Here is an 18874-nt window from a genome sequence, read left to right on the forward strand (position 1 = left end):
GCCCAGTACTTTCCGACATTGTTTAGATGCTCATTCTCCACCGTGTCATTAACGTAAGTGAAAAACCAGAAAGAAAAAGAGGCGTAAGATCCGATTAATACATCTAAGTTAGAAGTCAGTAGAGGGAAATGCTGCTCATTCAGAAGTTTACCTATAGTAAGTCCAGTGCCCTTGACGAATCACTTCTAGGGAAGCCAATGTAAAGTCCAAAAATTTGGCTTCAATACTGTGTACAAAACTTGAGCATATGAATATTATATACCCATTCAACATATCTTCGTTCTCCAGATACTGCTGCAAGTTTTGAATTTGGGACACAGCATGGTTCAGTTGCGCAGTCAACTCTTTAACTCGTCTTTCCAACTGTACAATGAAAAGAAATGTAGAATCAATCTTTGAAGATAAGATGAAATTACTTCTATAATGTGTGAGTTTCGGTGTTTTAAAAGACAATTAAATCTAAAATGAGTGCATAACCTCTAATTCAAAGTACAATTCAGAATGCCAGAAAGCAACATTTTTAATCACTCTGATTTTGTAAAGTCAATTCAAACTGTTATGATACTTGAAAATGCAACCATCATCTATCTTATGTATGCTTGCTATCATGTTTCCACAACTTTCCAAATTAAGGCGATTCAAACCATGGGATTTGTTGATATCACCTTTTCTTTTTCTAAGATAAGGCTTTGGCATTGTTATGATAAGTATCAAAACAAATTTATAAAGAAAAAGTCCATAGTTAATCAATTCATCATCAATGAAGAACAATGAATAAAAAGTTGTTATTTCATAAAATCGAAGTTAAGCAATATAAACTAGTTAAGTCAAATCTATTGTAGTTACTCCCTCCGTTCTTTTAAGTTTGTCCACCTTACTATAATGGGTAGATTCAAAAGTTTGTCCACTTTAGAATACTTTCTATTTTTGGAAATCTTTTTTCTCTAATATACCCTTATTTCTCTCTCTCTCATTCCTTTATTTCTCTAGTACATTCACTCTCTCACTCATTTTTTTGTTCTTTAAATTTTGTTTTATTTTAATTTTCTCTCAAATACTTTCAATACAATCATTACTTTACACCACTATCTGGTTGTTATTTTGAAATGTTTGGCGCCTGTGCCACTAGCTGGTTGTTATATTGAAATGTCGATTTTCGAACTTGCAGGGTGACTTTTTAGTCAAAAGAAAATTTTTGGTTTATCCGATATACAAATGGAATTCTGTCCGATTTTCTACAGAAATTTATATATTTAAAATCATTTTAAATGCTTCTTATAATATAATTTCCTTATATATCTTAAATGTTGTAAACTCTAATATTTTAAATTCTTTGATAGATTTCTAATGGATAATATAATCAGTTGGTTAGTTTCGGGTTGTTACATACACATAAGGTTTATTTGTATCTTTTGTTGGTATAAAAGATACAATATCATTATTTGTATCTTTTATTGCAACAAAAGATACATATGGGGGGTTACTAATGAGAGTTTTTTTACTACTGTTTCTAACAATTGAACTAATCTTTACTCAATATGGTGTGTGTTTGTATTGATTTGTTCTATTAATGATGTATTCTTTTATAGAGGAAGGATACATCATTCAAGAATCACATCATTACTCATCATAAACTCACATTAACACCCCTATAATTAACTATAACAATAAACATAGCAATTAACATAGCATTAACTAAAAAAATACAATGCCATCAATGCAAACTGTAGCTCAAAGATCAGAATTGAATCCTATGCAAAGTGCTCAAACAAGTCACAACAATGCTCAAATGAGAACCCTTTCCTAAGACCTTCTGACAGCCTGCCGATGCACTGCTCGAATGAGCAACTGGTCGAGCCACCTTTTGTCCCTTGTTTTCTCATTGCCTTGTTCGAGGAACCATCATACCATGCCTTGACTCGTTCAAGGCATGGTTCCCCCTTTTTAATGAAGTCTTATTTGCCTTAGGTTATGCACCTTATTTATCGTTCCAAACCTTAAACAACGCAACTCGACATATCTTTATCATCCTTCTCTAAGACAAAGCATGTTCGACTATATGTTTAAAGTTAACGTCAGTATTAAGAGTTTTTATACTTGCAGTAACACTAACTGATATGAAAGAGTGGGTAGTCATGTGATCATGGGGTTGTATTCCAACCACTATAGAAAGAGATCACATTTTAGGGTCTTGGCACTCCTTTTTTCAATCATTTTTACTCTGATCTAGCTATTTGCTCCCCTTTTCTCTATAAATTTTAAAAGTGAAAGAAATTAGCTACATTTTTTCATTTTATTTCTAACTTTGCTTAATATAATCTCTTACATATTCTTCATACTGTTAAAAAATATAATGCTTATATTTAAATGCAAACTGTTATATATCAAAAGTTTATTCCAAATACTTAAGTCTAAGCATCAAGTTTTCGAAAATAGTATTGTCTAAATTATCTTCGGTTTATGGTTGCAAATTGTGCATTTCTTGCTAATCCACTCCATACACATTCTAATTTTGTTTACACATTCCGATTTCAGTAACATTTATATACATTCTGTAGCATTTAGAACTCCAGTATACATTTTGATTTCAGTAACATTCATGTACATTCACATAAACTGTGTAGATGAACTTTAGTAGCATTCTGACCTTAATATTTTGATTCTTATACACATTTTTTGTAAATGAATTGAGCATATTCTGAACTTCATATACAAATTAGCAGAAGACTTAATATGGTTTTTAAAGGAGAAAAAGTTAAGATAAAGAATGGGTTCTTTTTTCTTACAGATTTTAATGGGGGATTTTTTATGGGAAGAAGAAACTATAAATGGGAAGAAGTACAACTAATGGTCATAAACTGGCCTGCTACAACTGGTTGCTTCAACATGTAGCAATGCCTTTAGAAACAAGTACCATACATGATCCTATTCATCGTTAATCAATACTTGGAAATATTGTAGAAAAATTAGACAAAAATTGAATTATTCTGGACAATTTTTTCTTTGTAATTTTTAATTTTAATATATTATTCCACTAATAATTAAATACTAAATATATATGCATAATAATTACACCAATAATCCTTCAAAAGTTATCAATCATCACCAAATCAATTACGATAGCAATCCATGAAGATAACTTTTAACTAACACACACACAAACACACACACGCACGTGCGTGTGTATGCGTGCGTGTGTGTGTGTGTGTATATATATATATATATATATATATATATATATATGAGGAACCTTGCCCAAATCTCTCCGAATCATCACATTGATCACTTCATCAAGTGAACCAAAGCTAATTCTCCTATACTCCATTGCACACACTTCATCACCCTCAAATGTACATGCAATGGAGTAAGCTACTAGGTGATTAAAGTCACCTCCAACACTATGAGAGGTGGTTCATGCTCTAAAAATTATTATTGAAATAGGGTTTGCTTGGACCCAACATTGGTAAGAAACGATATAAAAGATGACTAAAAAACAGAAAGTGAACAATAGAGATAACAAACAATAAACACAACAAGTTTATGAGGTATCTTGGATACCTCTCGCTCAACAAATGTTTATTTTAAATAGAGTTGTTCTAAAGTAACCCGACTCGAAAATCCGAACCTAAACTGAAAGTAAACCGCCCCGAAAATGAGTTTTTTTTAGGTGATACCACTTTGTAACCCTCAGAATAGGTCGAACTTTTGAAAACACCCTTTATGAAAAACATGAGCCAAAACCTACTCCTGGGAGTGTTACCGTCACATCTATTTCTAATAAAATAAATGTAAGGCTTAAAGACTAAGTAATAACTTAATAACTTTAAATCCAACAAAGGGTCTTACAACATAAGAAAAGACTGAAACGTAATCTGTATCCACATAAAATTTAAACAACTTAAGGTAAAATTTAAACCGAAATACGACTCTAATAAAAGCTATATTTCTAGGTGATCCTCACTCCACGATTCCCACACAATCAATAACCTGCAACATAAGAATGCAAGAAAACAAGGAAAAAACTTCCAAAATCAGGAAATTGATTAATTCCGACTCCATCCCGTAAAACAATTAAGTTTAAAAATGATTTAAGAAGATAAAATGTAATCAAATTGAAAATAATTTTAGAAAATAATATATAGCTGAGTTTAAAAGAAAAACAATTTGAGAAAACAATATATATAATATCACATAAACCAATTCATTAATTTGATATTTAATAATGGCAACCGCATAATCAATTTTTTTTTTATTTGAGGGAACGAGAATGCCAGTAGGCCGAGGCTTTACCCCTATACCTACTTCATCAAGAGGTCGTCACCCCAAATAATTCAAGGCCAGCAGAGTAGTCTCAGGGAACCCTAGTGTGCACACCCCTTCTACTTGGATCACAACAAATAGAAGGAAGACCAAACATCGTATCAAGTATCAGAGATAATAATACCTGTCGGTAGTTATACTAACCAAACAGGACAACCTGTTCATCACCCTTATACTTGGATCACAACAAATATAAGAGCTTCATTTCCCTCGTGTTACACTTTACGTGATTTAATATATTTTAATAATTAGTCGCGTGCACACAAATATATAATCATACATACATTACACATTTTATTTTATAATCATAAATTTTCCCAATAATATATATCTAAGGAATATCAAACTGAAATCTCATTTTCCAAATCACAATTCTAATATCAATTGGTGGCAATAGGAATTAATATTGTAAATATTTCTCCTTTAAATTCAATCGCATTTACAAAACATTATTAAAATAACAATATAACTTTCATCAAAATAATAATATTATAAATATTTCTCTTTCAAATTAAACCGTATCTAATTTCGTTATCAAAATAATAATATAAATTTTATCGAAATAATAATTATAAATTCAAAGTTTGACAAAAATAAATAATAGTAAATATAATTTGAGAATATATAAAACACAATATCATACAAAATAATGTCATATCAAATCATGCATCCCATTTAAACACATTAATTATCACTTAGCACATAACACTAATGGGATAGTCTAATTAGATGGACATTGAGAATTACCTTGTCACGCGATCCTAGACAACGTACGCTCCTAATAATCTCTATCTAGAAATCCGCTGTCTACACGAGAAAATAATATATCTCAATTTAATACCACGATTAACCCATTGAAAATAAATAAATTAATAGACTCCTTTTCCTTTTTTATACTTTATTTAAAAATAATAATTTTAAACATGTAATTTAAAATTGTAAGAGTTAAAATAAAAGAAAAGAAAAAAAAGAAATCATAATTATTATAAAAAAAAAAAAAAAAAAAAGAGAAAGGTAGGTTTTGTCCAGGATACCCACGAAAAAGAAAGAAGAAAGGGAAGGAAGAGAGAGAATGAGAAAGGGAGAAGGAAGAAGGAGAAGGTGCCGGCCGGCGGTTGCTCCGGTGGCCGCTGTCGCACGCTTGTGGTATCCCGGTGACAACCGTATCGCCGGAAAACTAAGGTCAGAAATAATTTTTTTTTTATCAAATACAAAATGTGTAATTTGGATTGAAATTGGTAGAACAATATTATAAAAAGATGAAATTACATACCTTTAATATCAAAATCTTGTCTTTTCATGATTAAATTTTAAGTAAATGGGAGATGGAGGAAGTAGTTTGTAGGAGAAAAAAGGAAGTATGAGTAATAATGTGAATGAATTAAGGGTAATTGGTTTAATTTATAGTAGGTAAATGAGGTTAGTTATAAGATTTAGAGGGAGAAGTGGGAAATTATTTGTTAATAGGGAGTTATTATTATTATTTTTTTTTTAATTTCTGAAATTTATTTATTTATTTATTTATTATTATTATTATTATTATTATTATTATTATTATTATTATTATTATTATTATTATTATTATAATTATTATTATTATTATTATTATTATTATTATTATTTAAAAAAAACAGATGTTACATTATCTAACCGACAATACCCGAACCAAAATTGTACCCGAACCGGTTGACAATCAAAAATGGGAAAGCTGAACCCGAGTTGTAACCGATTTTTGCAACCGACACATAATCGTTAGCCGAGATTACCCGAACCTAACTCATATCCGCCCTGAGTCATATTTAACCCGAATCATGCTCGAAACCGAATTCGATCCAGCTAAACCGAATTAACTCGAACGAGTTTTTGATCGAACTACTGTAAACCTGAACCAATTTTTAACATAGAAGTATGATAGACTCATATTCAATCATCTTATTAGTTAATCTAATAAAGTGTTAGATATTTTAATAAATTAAATGTTATAAATACATGGTTTCATATATTTAGAGTTAATAATCAATGGTCAATGTTTATTTAACTACTTTTAATCGAATTAGATGAACATTGATAGAACTTTATGATTTTAATTTTCGGTCAAACAAGTAAAAGTAACAAAGTAATAATCATTACTAAGTGATTTGCATTTTAACTATTTTGCTTTACGTAAAGTGAATCTTGTCATCAATTAAAAAATGACTAACAAATTTGATATTGATTCAATCGATAGTAATTAGTAATACGTAGCCGAATTCTGTTTTAAAAAAAAAAAACTCGAACCCATATCTATACTTGACAAAACCGAACCAATTAGTAACCGATGGCAACCCGAGACCGATTGACACTAGACACGAACTTCAACCGACACCGAACTGATGCTAACCCGATAGCTTGAATAACCGATCTCCAACCGAACCGTCACTAACCGACTCGACCCGAGTGTGACCCGTTGTAACACACAGCCAAAAAATAAACGATCTGAAATACAACCGAACTGAATAACACATGTCCGAAACCGACCCGATCACCCAAATGAACACCTCTAATTTTCAATAATGGATTCAACAATATATCAATGACTAAACTCCCATACTTGAGAACAGCCTCGTAAGCCATACATCTCACAATTGAGATCTCATAATGCTAATACATAGAAGAAAAACCCTCTTGGTATTTACTCTAGCCCCTTACAATGTATAGCCCTCTCAACAAGTTTGTGTGTACTTGTTGTTCCTTATAGGATTCTATGAATGAGTATGCCTTTATATAGAGACCATAGGTCATTTTAGAATCCCCTCGTTAACACTATATTAACCATACATTAAATGAGAAACTAAGCACTCTCTTAATGCATAATTAACATCTACCATTAACTTGGTAATAATTCTAATAAACTAAGATATAATGTCTTCCATTACTATAGCTTAATTGCCCTTCAATACAATTATTAATTGACACATTAACTCACCTATAAAGTAACAATTAATTACATATTTAGTTGCGATTTGTTGCATTTTTAATGTTGCTCTCAACATGATGTGTCTTCTTTTGAGTCATTGAGTCACCACCATCACTAATAGATTATTTGGCACTTACACTAATAATTATGTAATGTTTATTTTTCTAAATCGATATATTTGAATGAAATATAAAAACGACATTTAAGAAAAATATTTCAATACAACGTACTATCTTGTTAGATTGATAATTTGTGTGATCCATATATACTATCTTTATTTGATCATACTACTTTTAGTTTTTCTCACTTTAAATTTTGTCTTGGCTAGCACACCTCTTTGTCTCTTTCTCTCTTAAGTTGTTGGTATTCTTTACACTTTAGTACACAAACTAATATACACAAATGAGAAAAAGGAAAAAATAAAGCAAAGCCAAAGGCCACAAAAAGCAAACACAAAGGACAATAAGGGCTTATTATAAACTAATATTATAGACTATATCATAGCTTTAGTTACAATCCCAACAGTAGTTTCTATATATTTCAGTTCCAATCTGCAGGTACAAGCTTGTCTTCTCCTTGTATTGTTCTCTCCATCCTCCTTTTGCAAAAAAGGAAAACAAAAATCTTAAATATTTCTTCATCACAAAATTAAGATCAAAATAAGCCAAAATGGCACCAGTAAGTCTACCTCCAGGATTCAGGTTTCACCCTACAGATGAAGAATTAGTTGCTTATTACCTAGATAGAAAGATCACTGGCCGTAAAATCGACCTCGAAATCATTCCTGAAATCGATCTTTATAAGTGTGAGCCTTGGGATTTACCAGGTAATTTTCTATACCTTAACGATGATTTGGTTGCCGTTATTAAATGGTGTGAATAATAATAAAAACTTGATGTAATTTTAATATGAAAATCTCTATACAATATATTAAATGAGTATATTTTCTTTCTTTTAATCATCTAATTTTATTCATAAAACTTATTTCAATGAATTACTATTGAAAAAATTATTAATACGTAGTAATGAAAAATTGTGAACACACAAAACATTTATAATTAAAATTCCATTTAACATGAATATAACATGGATACATTTAATGAAAATTTATTTATATTCTCACTATCACTTCTTAGTACTAAACGGAAAATATCATAAATAAGTATGAATATTAATTATATTTATGGAAAATAATCTAAACTGAGACTTGTATAGGTTATGGCTCAAGTTATATAAATAAAAAAATTCTATTGGTATTATAGTTGTGTAACATAAAACATATACATATAATATTGACAGCCAAATTGGTCAAGTACATACAGACAAGTGTACGGCTTAGCCTTATACTAATACTGTTGATTTTACCTAGTTTTTGTTATCAAATTACACCCGAAATGTTTTTTTCAATGATTATTGTAGATAAGTCGTTTTTGCCGGGGAAGGATTTGGAGTGGTACTTCTTCAGTCCAAGAGATAGGAAGTATCCAAACGGATCAAGGACAAATAGGGCTACTAAGACAGGATATTGGAAGGCAACAGGTAAAGATAGATTAGTACAATCTCAGAAGATAGAAATAGGGATGAAGAAGACATTGGTTTATTACAAAGGAAGAGCTCCTCATGGAATTAGGACTAATTGGATTATGCATGAGTATCGTCTTCTTCAATCTCTTAAGGTATTTTACTGCTAATTTCAATTTTCATATATCTATAATAAGACTATTGAGTTACAATATATTTTCTAAAATATATATAATAACAAATATAGTCATGATCATAGTCATCAGCTCAGTATTCTACAATAATAATAAATCTAAATTAATCAAATAAGATATTGCATAAAGATATGCTTGGTGACTCTTATTAATTGATTCATTTGATTGTATCAATTGCCCCCTTTTTTTATTGTTCCCATGATTTATTGTTCTTTATTATCAAATTATAATGGATATAATATAATGACTAATTAAATTACATAAACTTTTAATTTATGTAAATTTAAGTTATATAATATTTCTATAAATGATTAATCTCAAATAATCTCTTTTTAATTAGCCTTATCACTACAACTTAAAGTGTAAAGTTACGTATATTAATTAAATAATTGTACGATATTATTACCCGTTTGAATATGGTGTACCATCTAAGTATGCTTGGAATAACAATTAAAGTGATATTACATTAAATTAAAGAAAATGATATATACAGCAGATATAAAAAAGAATCTTATGTTTGTTTTATTTTATTAAATATTGTTATTTCTTTGAAAAGAAAAGTTTCTTAATTATACTTTATTATTTCATTATTTATATTTTTAAAGTTAAAATAATTATATAAAATATTACTTGTTCTTAATTTCTATACTAGATTCTCTTGAAAAGATAAATCATTGATAACAAATAGAGTTTGTTAATTTTTATTTACAGTCCTTAGGGCTTTAAATATCATTACCGTTAAATTAATCATCTACTCTATCAATTACTCGTATGCAATGTCTCATAAAAGACACAGGCCATTTACATGATTGTAGTCTCATCTATAAATTTGTTTTATCAGCTACAGTTACAATATGCTATTTTTACCTTAAATATCTTTTTTATTTACGGCCCTTAGAGCTATAAATAATAATTTTGTTTGGACTATACTCTCCAATCTTTTGTAAAATGTTTCCTTTTTTTTCTTACATGTCATCTAATATTTTTTAGACTTAAGTCCTAACATTGTTGGAAAAATAAATAAAGTTTTAAAAATATATATAAAAAAGGTGAATCTAAAGGAGAAGATAAGAGTGCTCAAGGTTGATCTAGGGTTTTGTAGTTTTAGAAGTACGAGTACAATATTTGTTTAAGAGTTGGATTATATATATAAATATAAATATAATACAAAAAAGGAATCAAATTAATAGGAAAGAAAAGGAAAAAAGGAACGTTGCATGACAGGATACTTTAGAAAATGATGATTATGTGCATGAGATCCAGCGAACGTAGCGACAGCAATCATGAAATCATAATCTCCTGATCGTCTTTATCTAGCATCACCGCGTTATAACCTAGAATCCTAGATCTAATTAATCTACAAGTAGTAGTAGTAGTAGTACATTTTATCATTCTTAAATTATGATTCTTCATCTCTTTTTCTTATACCCTTCTTTTCATGCACCGTTTAGTACAATTCATATTACCAACATCTATTTCAATACTCTATTCAAAACTCCTAGGACTAGAGTGTGACATCATAACTAGAGTTGTACGCTTTGCTAAGAATCTACTATAGGGCTCGTTAAGCAAAGGGCTAGTTTTTCAATTTATTAAGTTTCGGGATGGTAATTGATTAGAGTTAGAGTCATCAATCCATCACTATCTCGGACAAGTCAAATTTCGATGTGGATGAGGATAGTGAATAGATCATACACCTACCCCCTATAAGAGAGATGTCAAGGAAAAACACTCGCACTTAATAGATCCACGAGTTAGGATGAGTTTCTAAAATATATGAATTTATTATGTCTAAAATACACTATATAGGTAGAAAATCAAACTAAGTAAACCTTGGTTTGAGTCAGATTGAGCCCAGCAGATCAGGCTAGATGAACCGTCAACAAGGCCCAATTCATTCAGACGATATTTTAATGATATGTAAAAAACTCTAATTACTCTCTCCTATTCTAATCAATTGCCCATTTTGTTTTACACATTTTTTCCTAAAATGCGGTAGCTATGGACTGCATGAAATGGGTGAGTATGGAAAAAATAGTAAGATAAAAATTGTTAAATTAATGACAATTATATACGTAAATAATTATAATACATGAGTATATAAGTAAGAAAAAACGGTTATCAAATAAGAAAATGAGTTATTTAATGTAGATATGACAAAAGATAAAAAATTAATTTTAATTATTGTAATTAAATAAAAATTCAACATAAAATCTAACTACATTAAAATAGATTTTAGAAGTTATTAAAAATTACATTCTCATCCCTAATGTAATAAAAACGAAATTCTCATCCCTAATGTAATAAAAACGAAATGAAACAAGTATGAAGTTGATGGCTAATAAAAAAGAAATGTAAAAGTTGTAAAATTAAGAAATAATGTGTATTTTAGAAATAAGACGGTGATTATAGATGCTTCATGAGTGAGTGAAAGTAGATGGTGTAAAAAAAATGAATGGGAGTTCAATCGTTGCTTTTAAATTGGATAAAAGAAAAAAAGATACTTCTAATTAAGATTTGGTCTTATGGTCATTGATTGATATGTTATGTAATACCATTTAATCGATCTTAGTATTATGCTATGAGACCCTTTAGGCTTTAGTTTTGGGGCCCTCCAAAAACCGCCAATGCTGCATAATTAGGCTAGACATTTTTTAATATTTTGTTTTAAACTATATTTTTCATATGTAAAATCTATTGAGAGACCATATTTTGTAAAGACGATTTTCAAAAGTCCAATTCAAATTTAATTTATATTAATTTAAAAAGTAATTGTCGAAATTAAAGCGCGTGTAAAGTGAAATGTGAAAAGTCACATAATATATTTAGGATCATATAACAACATTTATTTGGGGTTATAACATATTATATTTGATATTATACCAGCATATATTTGGGAGTTATAATATAAATTATTTGGAGTTATAACATAATATATTTAACGTTATCACCCAAATTTATGCTGGTATAACACCAAATGTATGATGTTACGACATCAAATAAATATGATTATAACCCCAAATATATTATGTGATTTTTCACATTCCACTCAACACGCGCGCTTTGATTTCAGCAGCAGTTTTTTTTTAATAGCATAAATTAGATTTAGGCTGAACTTTTGAGAACCGTCTTTACAAAAGACGGTCTCAAGTAAGAATTTGTGTATATAATTTTATGTTTATATATATATATATTCCATGTATTAACAATTTTGTTATAATATGTAGTATCAATGCCATTTATTGTAATATAAATAATTTTAATATAGGATTCCTACGCACTTTGCCGTGTTTTTAAGAAGTCAATGCAAAATAATCCACGGATGAAAGTAGCAATGGGCGACATTATGATTCCAGATAATGAATGTACAGACGAAGAGCAACAAGTAGATGATGATATAAATACAAATAATGGCTTTGAAAATTCTCAAATAAATAGGGAAATTAATCAATATGAAGTGAACTTATTAAGACATAATAATGAAAGAATTAGGTGCAATAAGTTACCGTCAGAGGCTTCTTCGGAGCTTACTAATCAAGAAGCAACACCTACAGGAAGTGCTGTAAGCACTGATCAAGACCAACAAACCCCATTGTTTGCTGCCACAGATGAAGCCAATAGTTCAGCCCATTTCTACCCATTTGATTTTGACTACTCGTCAAATCTAATCCAGGTAAATCTTTTACTTACTGCTCCGTTTTAAAATACTTTCTACCTACGTGTTTTTAGTACTATTTTTTATATTGCGATTAATATATAAAAAAATTTATTGCTAAATGAGATTTTGATTGAATTGTCTAATTGTGTATTTTATATTGTCAAATTTTTTTTTTTTATTTTTAGTACTTATGCATAAATTAAGATATAACTTTCCAATACAACATATTGAATCACATATTAAAATAAAATATAACAAATATAATGAAACAGTAATTTTAAAGAGCTTTTATCTTTAAGATAACACTGTATCTATTCTGATTATACACACTATCACTTTGGTTGCCGTATAGTTACGTGTCTTAATCGTCTCGAGCTGGGGACTTCTTTTGGTCGCGCTTTCCTTTATGGGTATGAGTTGTCGCTGTTATTTCCTCCCCAAATCCTGTCCATAGTTTTTCTATGAGCGGAATACACTGGATCAATTTGGTCCGTCTTTTAATGAAGTCATGTAAAATTTTTGTTTTTCAGGTAAATTATTTTAAATTCTATGGTCTCCTATCGTTTAAGATAGTTATTATACATTTAAAAATAGTTATTATATTTTCTTTTATGTTATTATTGTTTTTGCTTTGGAAGCACAATATTCTTAAATATATTTTTTTATTTTATTATTAATTCTTTATTAAGAATTTTATATAACTACAAAAATTATTAATTGTTCTCAATTTCTGTACTAAATTCTCTTAAAAACCTAAAATTATTGATAATAAATAGAATTTGTTAATTTTTATATACAGCCCTAAAGGTTGTAAATATCATTATCCTATTTTAATAAATTGTATAGAGTTACAAATTTTATATCATCAATTATAAAAATTTACTCTTGAGAAAATATACGGTAAAAAGAATCAAATAAGACAGTGTCACTTTATCATAGAGTAAAAAGTTAAAAAATAATAATTGATAAGTCGTAATAGTACTTATCTATGTGTAGCACAAAATTCCCACCAAACGTACTCCCTTCATTACTTATTGTTCTTCTCAAATAGCTTCTTTTAAATTGTTTTGTAGAAATTTGACAAAAATTTCTCATTAATCTATAGGAAAAACAATAATAATGTGGGATTTTAATAGATTCGTTTTAATATATATTTTCTAAAAATTGTTATTTGTAATTGTTTAAAACCACAACTAAAGTCCTTTATAATTTAAGTTTGTATTAAAATCTACGAATAAATAAAATGAATAAAGAAAGAATTAATGTTAATTTTCTTTAAATTTGTTTTGAGTTTGGTCAATATATACTCTATATTCAAATTTCAAAACATAGATAGCTCTTAAATGTAGTTAAGGTATACTCTTATTCATTAAACTTATTTTGTTCAAATTATTAACTACTGTTTGGCTGTAAGAATCAAGAGGTGAAATTCAAGTCAAATTTTTTCAAGCTTTAAACATGAGTTTGCTTTTATATGTTGCGGCTCTAAGTAGACTTATTACTTTAATGTTCAACTTTGGGGAAGAAAGTAGTTTTTCAAATCTAGTAAAATTATTGTGGGGATTCTTTTACCATTGAAAGTGATTTTGACTACTACATAGATCCTCCAATATGATTAAAGAAAAACTAATCTTTCTTGTAAATTTTTTAAAAAATAAACATTAGCCAATTGTGTTGTTTCACCAGAGGATAACTATATTTAGTGGAAAGTATTAGAAACTAAGTTCATACTTAAATATATTTTTCACATGCATGTATGAGATGGTTTATGCGCTTCTTACATGAGTTGAATGATTTAATTAATATAAATTATTCAATTAATACAAATTATTAACATATGAGCTCCTTATTTTGAAGTCGTCTTACCGATAAACAGTTTCTCATAAGAACAACCCCTTATTTTTTTTATTTTTTATATGTATATAAATAGATAAAGAAAACCATACTTGGATATTATTAAAATTAATTTACTTCATGAAAAACGTGAAGGTTTTTATTCACTCTTTTAGAAAACTAACTATTCAGATAGTCGTGATCATCATCATCATCCATCCTAGTATATCACATTTATAGAAAACTAAAGACAGGGTCTGAGGAGGGAAAGACGCGGCAACTCATACCTATAAACGAGGTTAAGGACACTAAAAGGTAAACTAAGAGGACATTAGTAATCTAAGACATGGATATAACGTCTCCAACTGCTCCTATCTCTAGTCAGGTCCACAGAGAAGTTTAACTCATGCAAGTCAACTCTTATTTGCTCATCCCAAGTTCTCCTGGGTCTTCCTTGACTCATCTTACCCTTTACTATAATGCTTTCAACCTTCCTCACAGAGGCGTCGAAAGTTTTTCTCTGCATATGACCAAACCATCTCAATCTATTTTCGAGCATTTTTCCAGATATAGGGGCTACCCCTAATTTGTCCCTAAACTAATTCAGATAGTAACCGGTAGAAATTGCCCCTGATCCCTATTTATTGAAAAACTCACTTTTTCTGTTTCATGTTGTTTGTTAAGTTTGAAATATTCTATATATAAAGAGAGAACGTTTGAATGTGGTTTGGTGGACACAAGGAACTTTTAAATATATCAATATGAAATCCTATTAGATTTGTCTCATTGTATAAAATTTTATAAATAAATATTTTTAAATAATTTTTATATTGTATATTTCTAGATATTAAAGCTCAAATTAAACTTAAAAATTATATATATAAAAAATTAAATGTTATTAAAATAATGAAACATAAAAAGTATAAAATTTATGTAAATATTCTATAATCTCAAAAATGGGAACCTTCTTTGATTTTTCTTTGATTTTGGAATTCTTGAGCAAAAAAACATGGTTGTTCCAATAAATTATTATTCTTTGATAGATGAAGTAATTTATATTCCCATATTTGAGAATGAATTAACTTTTATTTAAAAAATATTTAAGAAGGAGATAAAAACACAAAAGGGATGTTGATGAGAGGAAGCTAATGATTTGTTCACAAACAATGAAAAGTAAAGTACACCAACAAGTTTCTCATAGTCTAGAAATGGTCCAATAAAGATAACAACTTTGAGTATCTCTTATTCACTTTTAATCCAAAAAAGCTATTTCAAGTGACTTAATTTCCTTCCTTCTTTTCATAAAGCTTAATCTGCTTCTAAATCAGCTCTTATAGCTTGGACTGACTGATACTGTGATTCATGACTGTTTTATGACTACAAAACATCTAAATAGCTTTATTCACCAATTTCTATGTTTTCTTTTGACCGACTACAAACGAAGGATGATAAAAAAATCCGACCCGCTTGAGTAGACTCGATAACCCACAACATAAATGGCGGGTCAAATTGTAAAACATTTGCAACATGCATACCCGACCCGTTTAATCAAACTTGTACTTTCACTTTTTCAGACTTATTTCCTTAGCATTAGGATTTAGGGGCGAATGTTCTCTACTTCTTTTCCAAGTGAATTCTTCAATCTTTCACTTTCCCATTCTAAGTTTTTACCTTCACTTTACTGTCTTCATCTTCTCAGGTATGTTCTCTTCTTTTTTTTCATTTTATTTTTTTCATTTTGATTATTTTGTTCAATTCTAACATACTTATTTTGTTCATCTTCTCACCCATTCTAATCTTAACTGTTTCTCTTCTCTGCTTTTGATTTTTTTTTATTTAAGATTTTTTTAGTTTTCGTTTATTCTTGTTCTTATTTGTTGCTAATTAGTTTTTGTTCAGTTCTTATTATCAATCCTGTTCTCTATTAGTTTTTGTTGAATTTTTATTATCATTTATTTTTGTGTTTTTTATGTTGATGAAGATTTTACATTGAGATTTGTTCATTTCTCGTTTTTATTTGTTGTTAGTTAGTTTTTGTTCAGTTCTTAATATCATTTTTATTCTTGCTAGTTTTGTTCAATTCTTATTATCATTTATTTTGATTTTTTTGTTCAGTTCTTAATTTTACTCACAAAAACTGCCAAATAAATTAATAATAAAATTTGCTCAAAAAAATCAAAAATAAAACCGGATACCCGGTATTCCAATCCGACTTATCCGGATACCCGAAATCGGAATACCCGCATTGATTGGGCCTAGATACGAGCCGTTAAAAAAGCTACCCGAATAACTGGGTATACAACTTTCCAGATACCCAAAATGTTGAGTATCTACTAATAAACACCCCTACCACAAACATCCTTTGCTATTTTCCTCCTTATTTGCTTCATATCCCATCTCCCAAAATATTTCTCAAAATTATCCCTCTTTTCTTTTCATGTATTAAGTTGCCAAGCTTATTTTTCTTTTTATCATATTAGGGCTCATCAATCATTATTCAACTCACAATAAGTACTTATTTCAAATGATTTTAAAATAAAAGACATAATAATAGGGCTTATAAAATAAATGTACAGTATATAACCGAGTGGCAGCAAAATGTGGTTCAAAGTACGTGTAGGTTGGCATATATGACACTCATTGCTGATTGGACTCAAAGTTAAATAAGAATCCGTTAATATCAATTTTGTTTTTATTTTAAGGAAAATTCCATGACTCTGAGGTTTTTTATAAATGGTTTTTTTAATTTGCGTGATAATTTGAGCTTTCAACTTTTTCATGTGATAGTCTAAATGTTAAGTTTTTGGTTAAATTAAATATTTATTTCAACTAAATTTCGAAATATGTGATTAATAAGGGTGATCACGATGTTTGTTTTTTTTAAAAAAATTGTCATTACATGGGGTAAAAATAGCATAAAATTAATAAAAAAAAATTTCTCCCCTATAGTCAATCATGTTCTTGTCTAATTAAGGCTAATAAATAAAATAGAATACAAATAGTCTCAAACATATAAATTAAGAAATTAATGTTATTTTGACGATCATAAATTGGTGTTATTTCTCTGTGCGTTATGCTACTCAATTCAATATTAATATAGAGTTTTGAATCAAATGTTCTGAGCCATGGCTTAGGACGACACAACACACAATATTAGATTTCCCTAGACTATACACCGTCTCATCCCGAATTTGATCCTGAATTAAATATTTGATTAATTGTTTTTACAGGATATGCAAATGGCTGATAATTGTTTTAATTATTTGCCACCATTGACAATGGACGATTATTTTCCACAAATGAATTTATCGGAGACAACAATAACGAAGTCTATAGATCATCATCAACAGAGCAATTTGGGGTGTGACAAATTCAAGGATTATGTGAAAGGAGCAGTCATGTTTGAAGATATATTTGATCTTTGCTCAACCCGTGGGACTTCTATAAATCTTCCTCTAGCAGACTAATCATCATATCATATAAAGCCTTATAATATAATATATCACATATATTTAACATAAAATTGATTTTACAATCATAAAATGACCCCAAAAAATGAAAAGGTGGATTATTTTTGTTATCCACATGACAGGTTGGTGGGGTTCATATATACACTTGATGCCCAGAAAAAAAGAATGGGCATTCTTTTTTAAAAAATATCCTTTTTTTTTTTAATTTTGTTCTTTTGATGTATAAGAAAGGTATTTTGTCATGCTCCCAAACAGCGCATAAGAAAGGAGGATAGGGAAAGCCATGGTCAAGATATTTGGTAACCATTTTTTTTTCTTTTTATCTTTAGCTTGACTAATTAGTTGTATCATTATTTGGTTCTTATCTTATTTTTGTATGTGAAGTTTTATTTTTCATAATAGTGGTTGCGAATTTACTGATTTTAATTCGTTTATTTTATTAGACAGTGCTCGTGCAATACACAACTTAATTAGATTTTTTTGACATATTTGTATGTTTGAGAATATAAATTTTACATCATACTTTGCATTGTGTGCAGAAATGATTGTATACATTAAATACACAACATGATTCGTATCATACTTTGCATTGTGCGCAGTGATGATTGTATAAATTTTGATTATGACAAATAAATCACAACAAAAGATAAAAATTTTAATTATATATTTAATATAATTATATTTATACTTCTATTTGTTTATTTTGACTAAAAGGGCAAATGGTTCATACATAAAGTCTACAATACAAAATTATGAGTATTTTTTATACAAAAGTAACATAACAATTTATGCAAACAAAAATATATGTTACATTAATTTATGTAAAGTATTACAACTATTAATAACACACTTCAAAATCAAATTCAACATAAAAAATATGTAGAATTATTTTATAAAAGTTTAAACAAAAAAATAATTTTTT

The 18874-nt window shown here is 28.7% G+C and overlaps 1 protein-coding gene across 2 annotated transcripts; it reads left to right on the forward strand.

The window, feature by feature from the left end:
* Positions 1-7798: 7798 nt before the first annotated feature.
* Positions 7799-18607, forward strand: LOC130803691 (NAC domain-containing protein 71-like). 2 transcript variants are annotated; one of them, XM_057667892.1, is made up of 4 exons: positions 7799-8102; positions 8696-8952; positions 12260-12664; positions 17713-18607. In XM_057667892.1, exons 1-4 carry the CDS (start codon positions 7946-7948, stop codon positions 17947-17949), a joined length of 1056 nt encoding a protein of 351 aa, XP_057523875.1. In that variant the 5' UTR covers positions 7799-7945; the 3' UTR covers positions 17950-18607. The 2 variants fall into 2 exon arrangements, 1 of the variants encoding a protein (XP_057523875.1); XR_009039941.1 differs by lacking the exons at positions 7799-8102; positions 8696-8952; positions 12260-12664 and adding an exon at positions 15650-16181 and having other exon boundaries at positions 17713-17848.
* The last annotated feature ends 267 nt before the right edge of the window (positions 18608-18874 follow it).

This window comes from Amaranthus tricolor, chromosome 2 (genome assembly GCF_026212465.1).
Source record: "Amaranthus tricolor cultivar Red isolate AtriRed21 chromosome 2, ASM2621246v1, whole genome shotgun sequence".
In the NCBI taxonomy this organism is placed as follows: domain Eukaryota; kingdom Viridiplantae; phylum Streptophyta; class Magnoliopsida; order Caryophyllales; family Amaranthaceae; genus Amaranthus; species Amaranthus tricolor.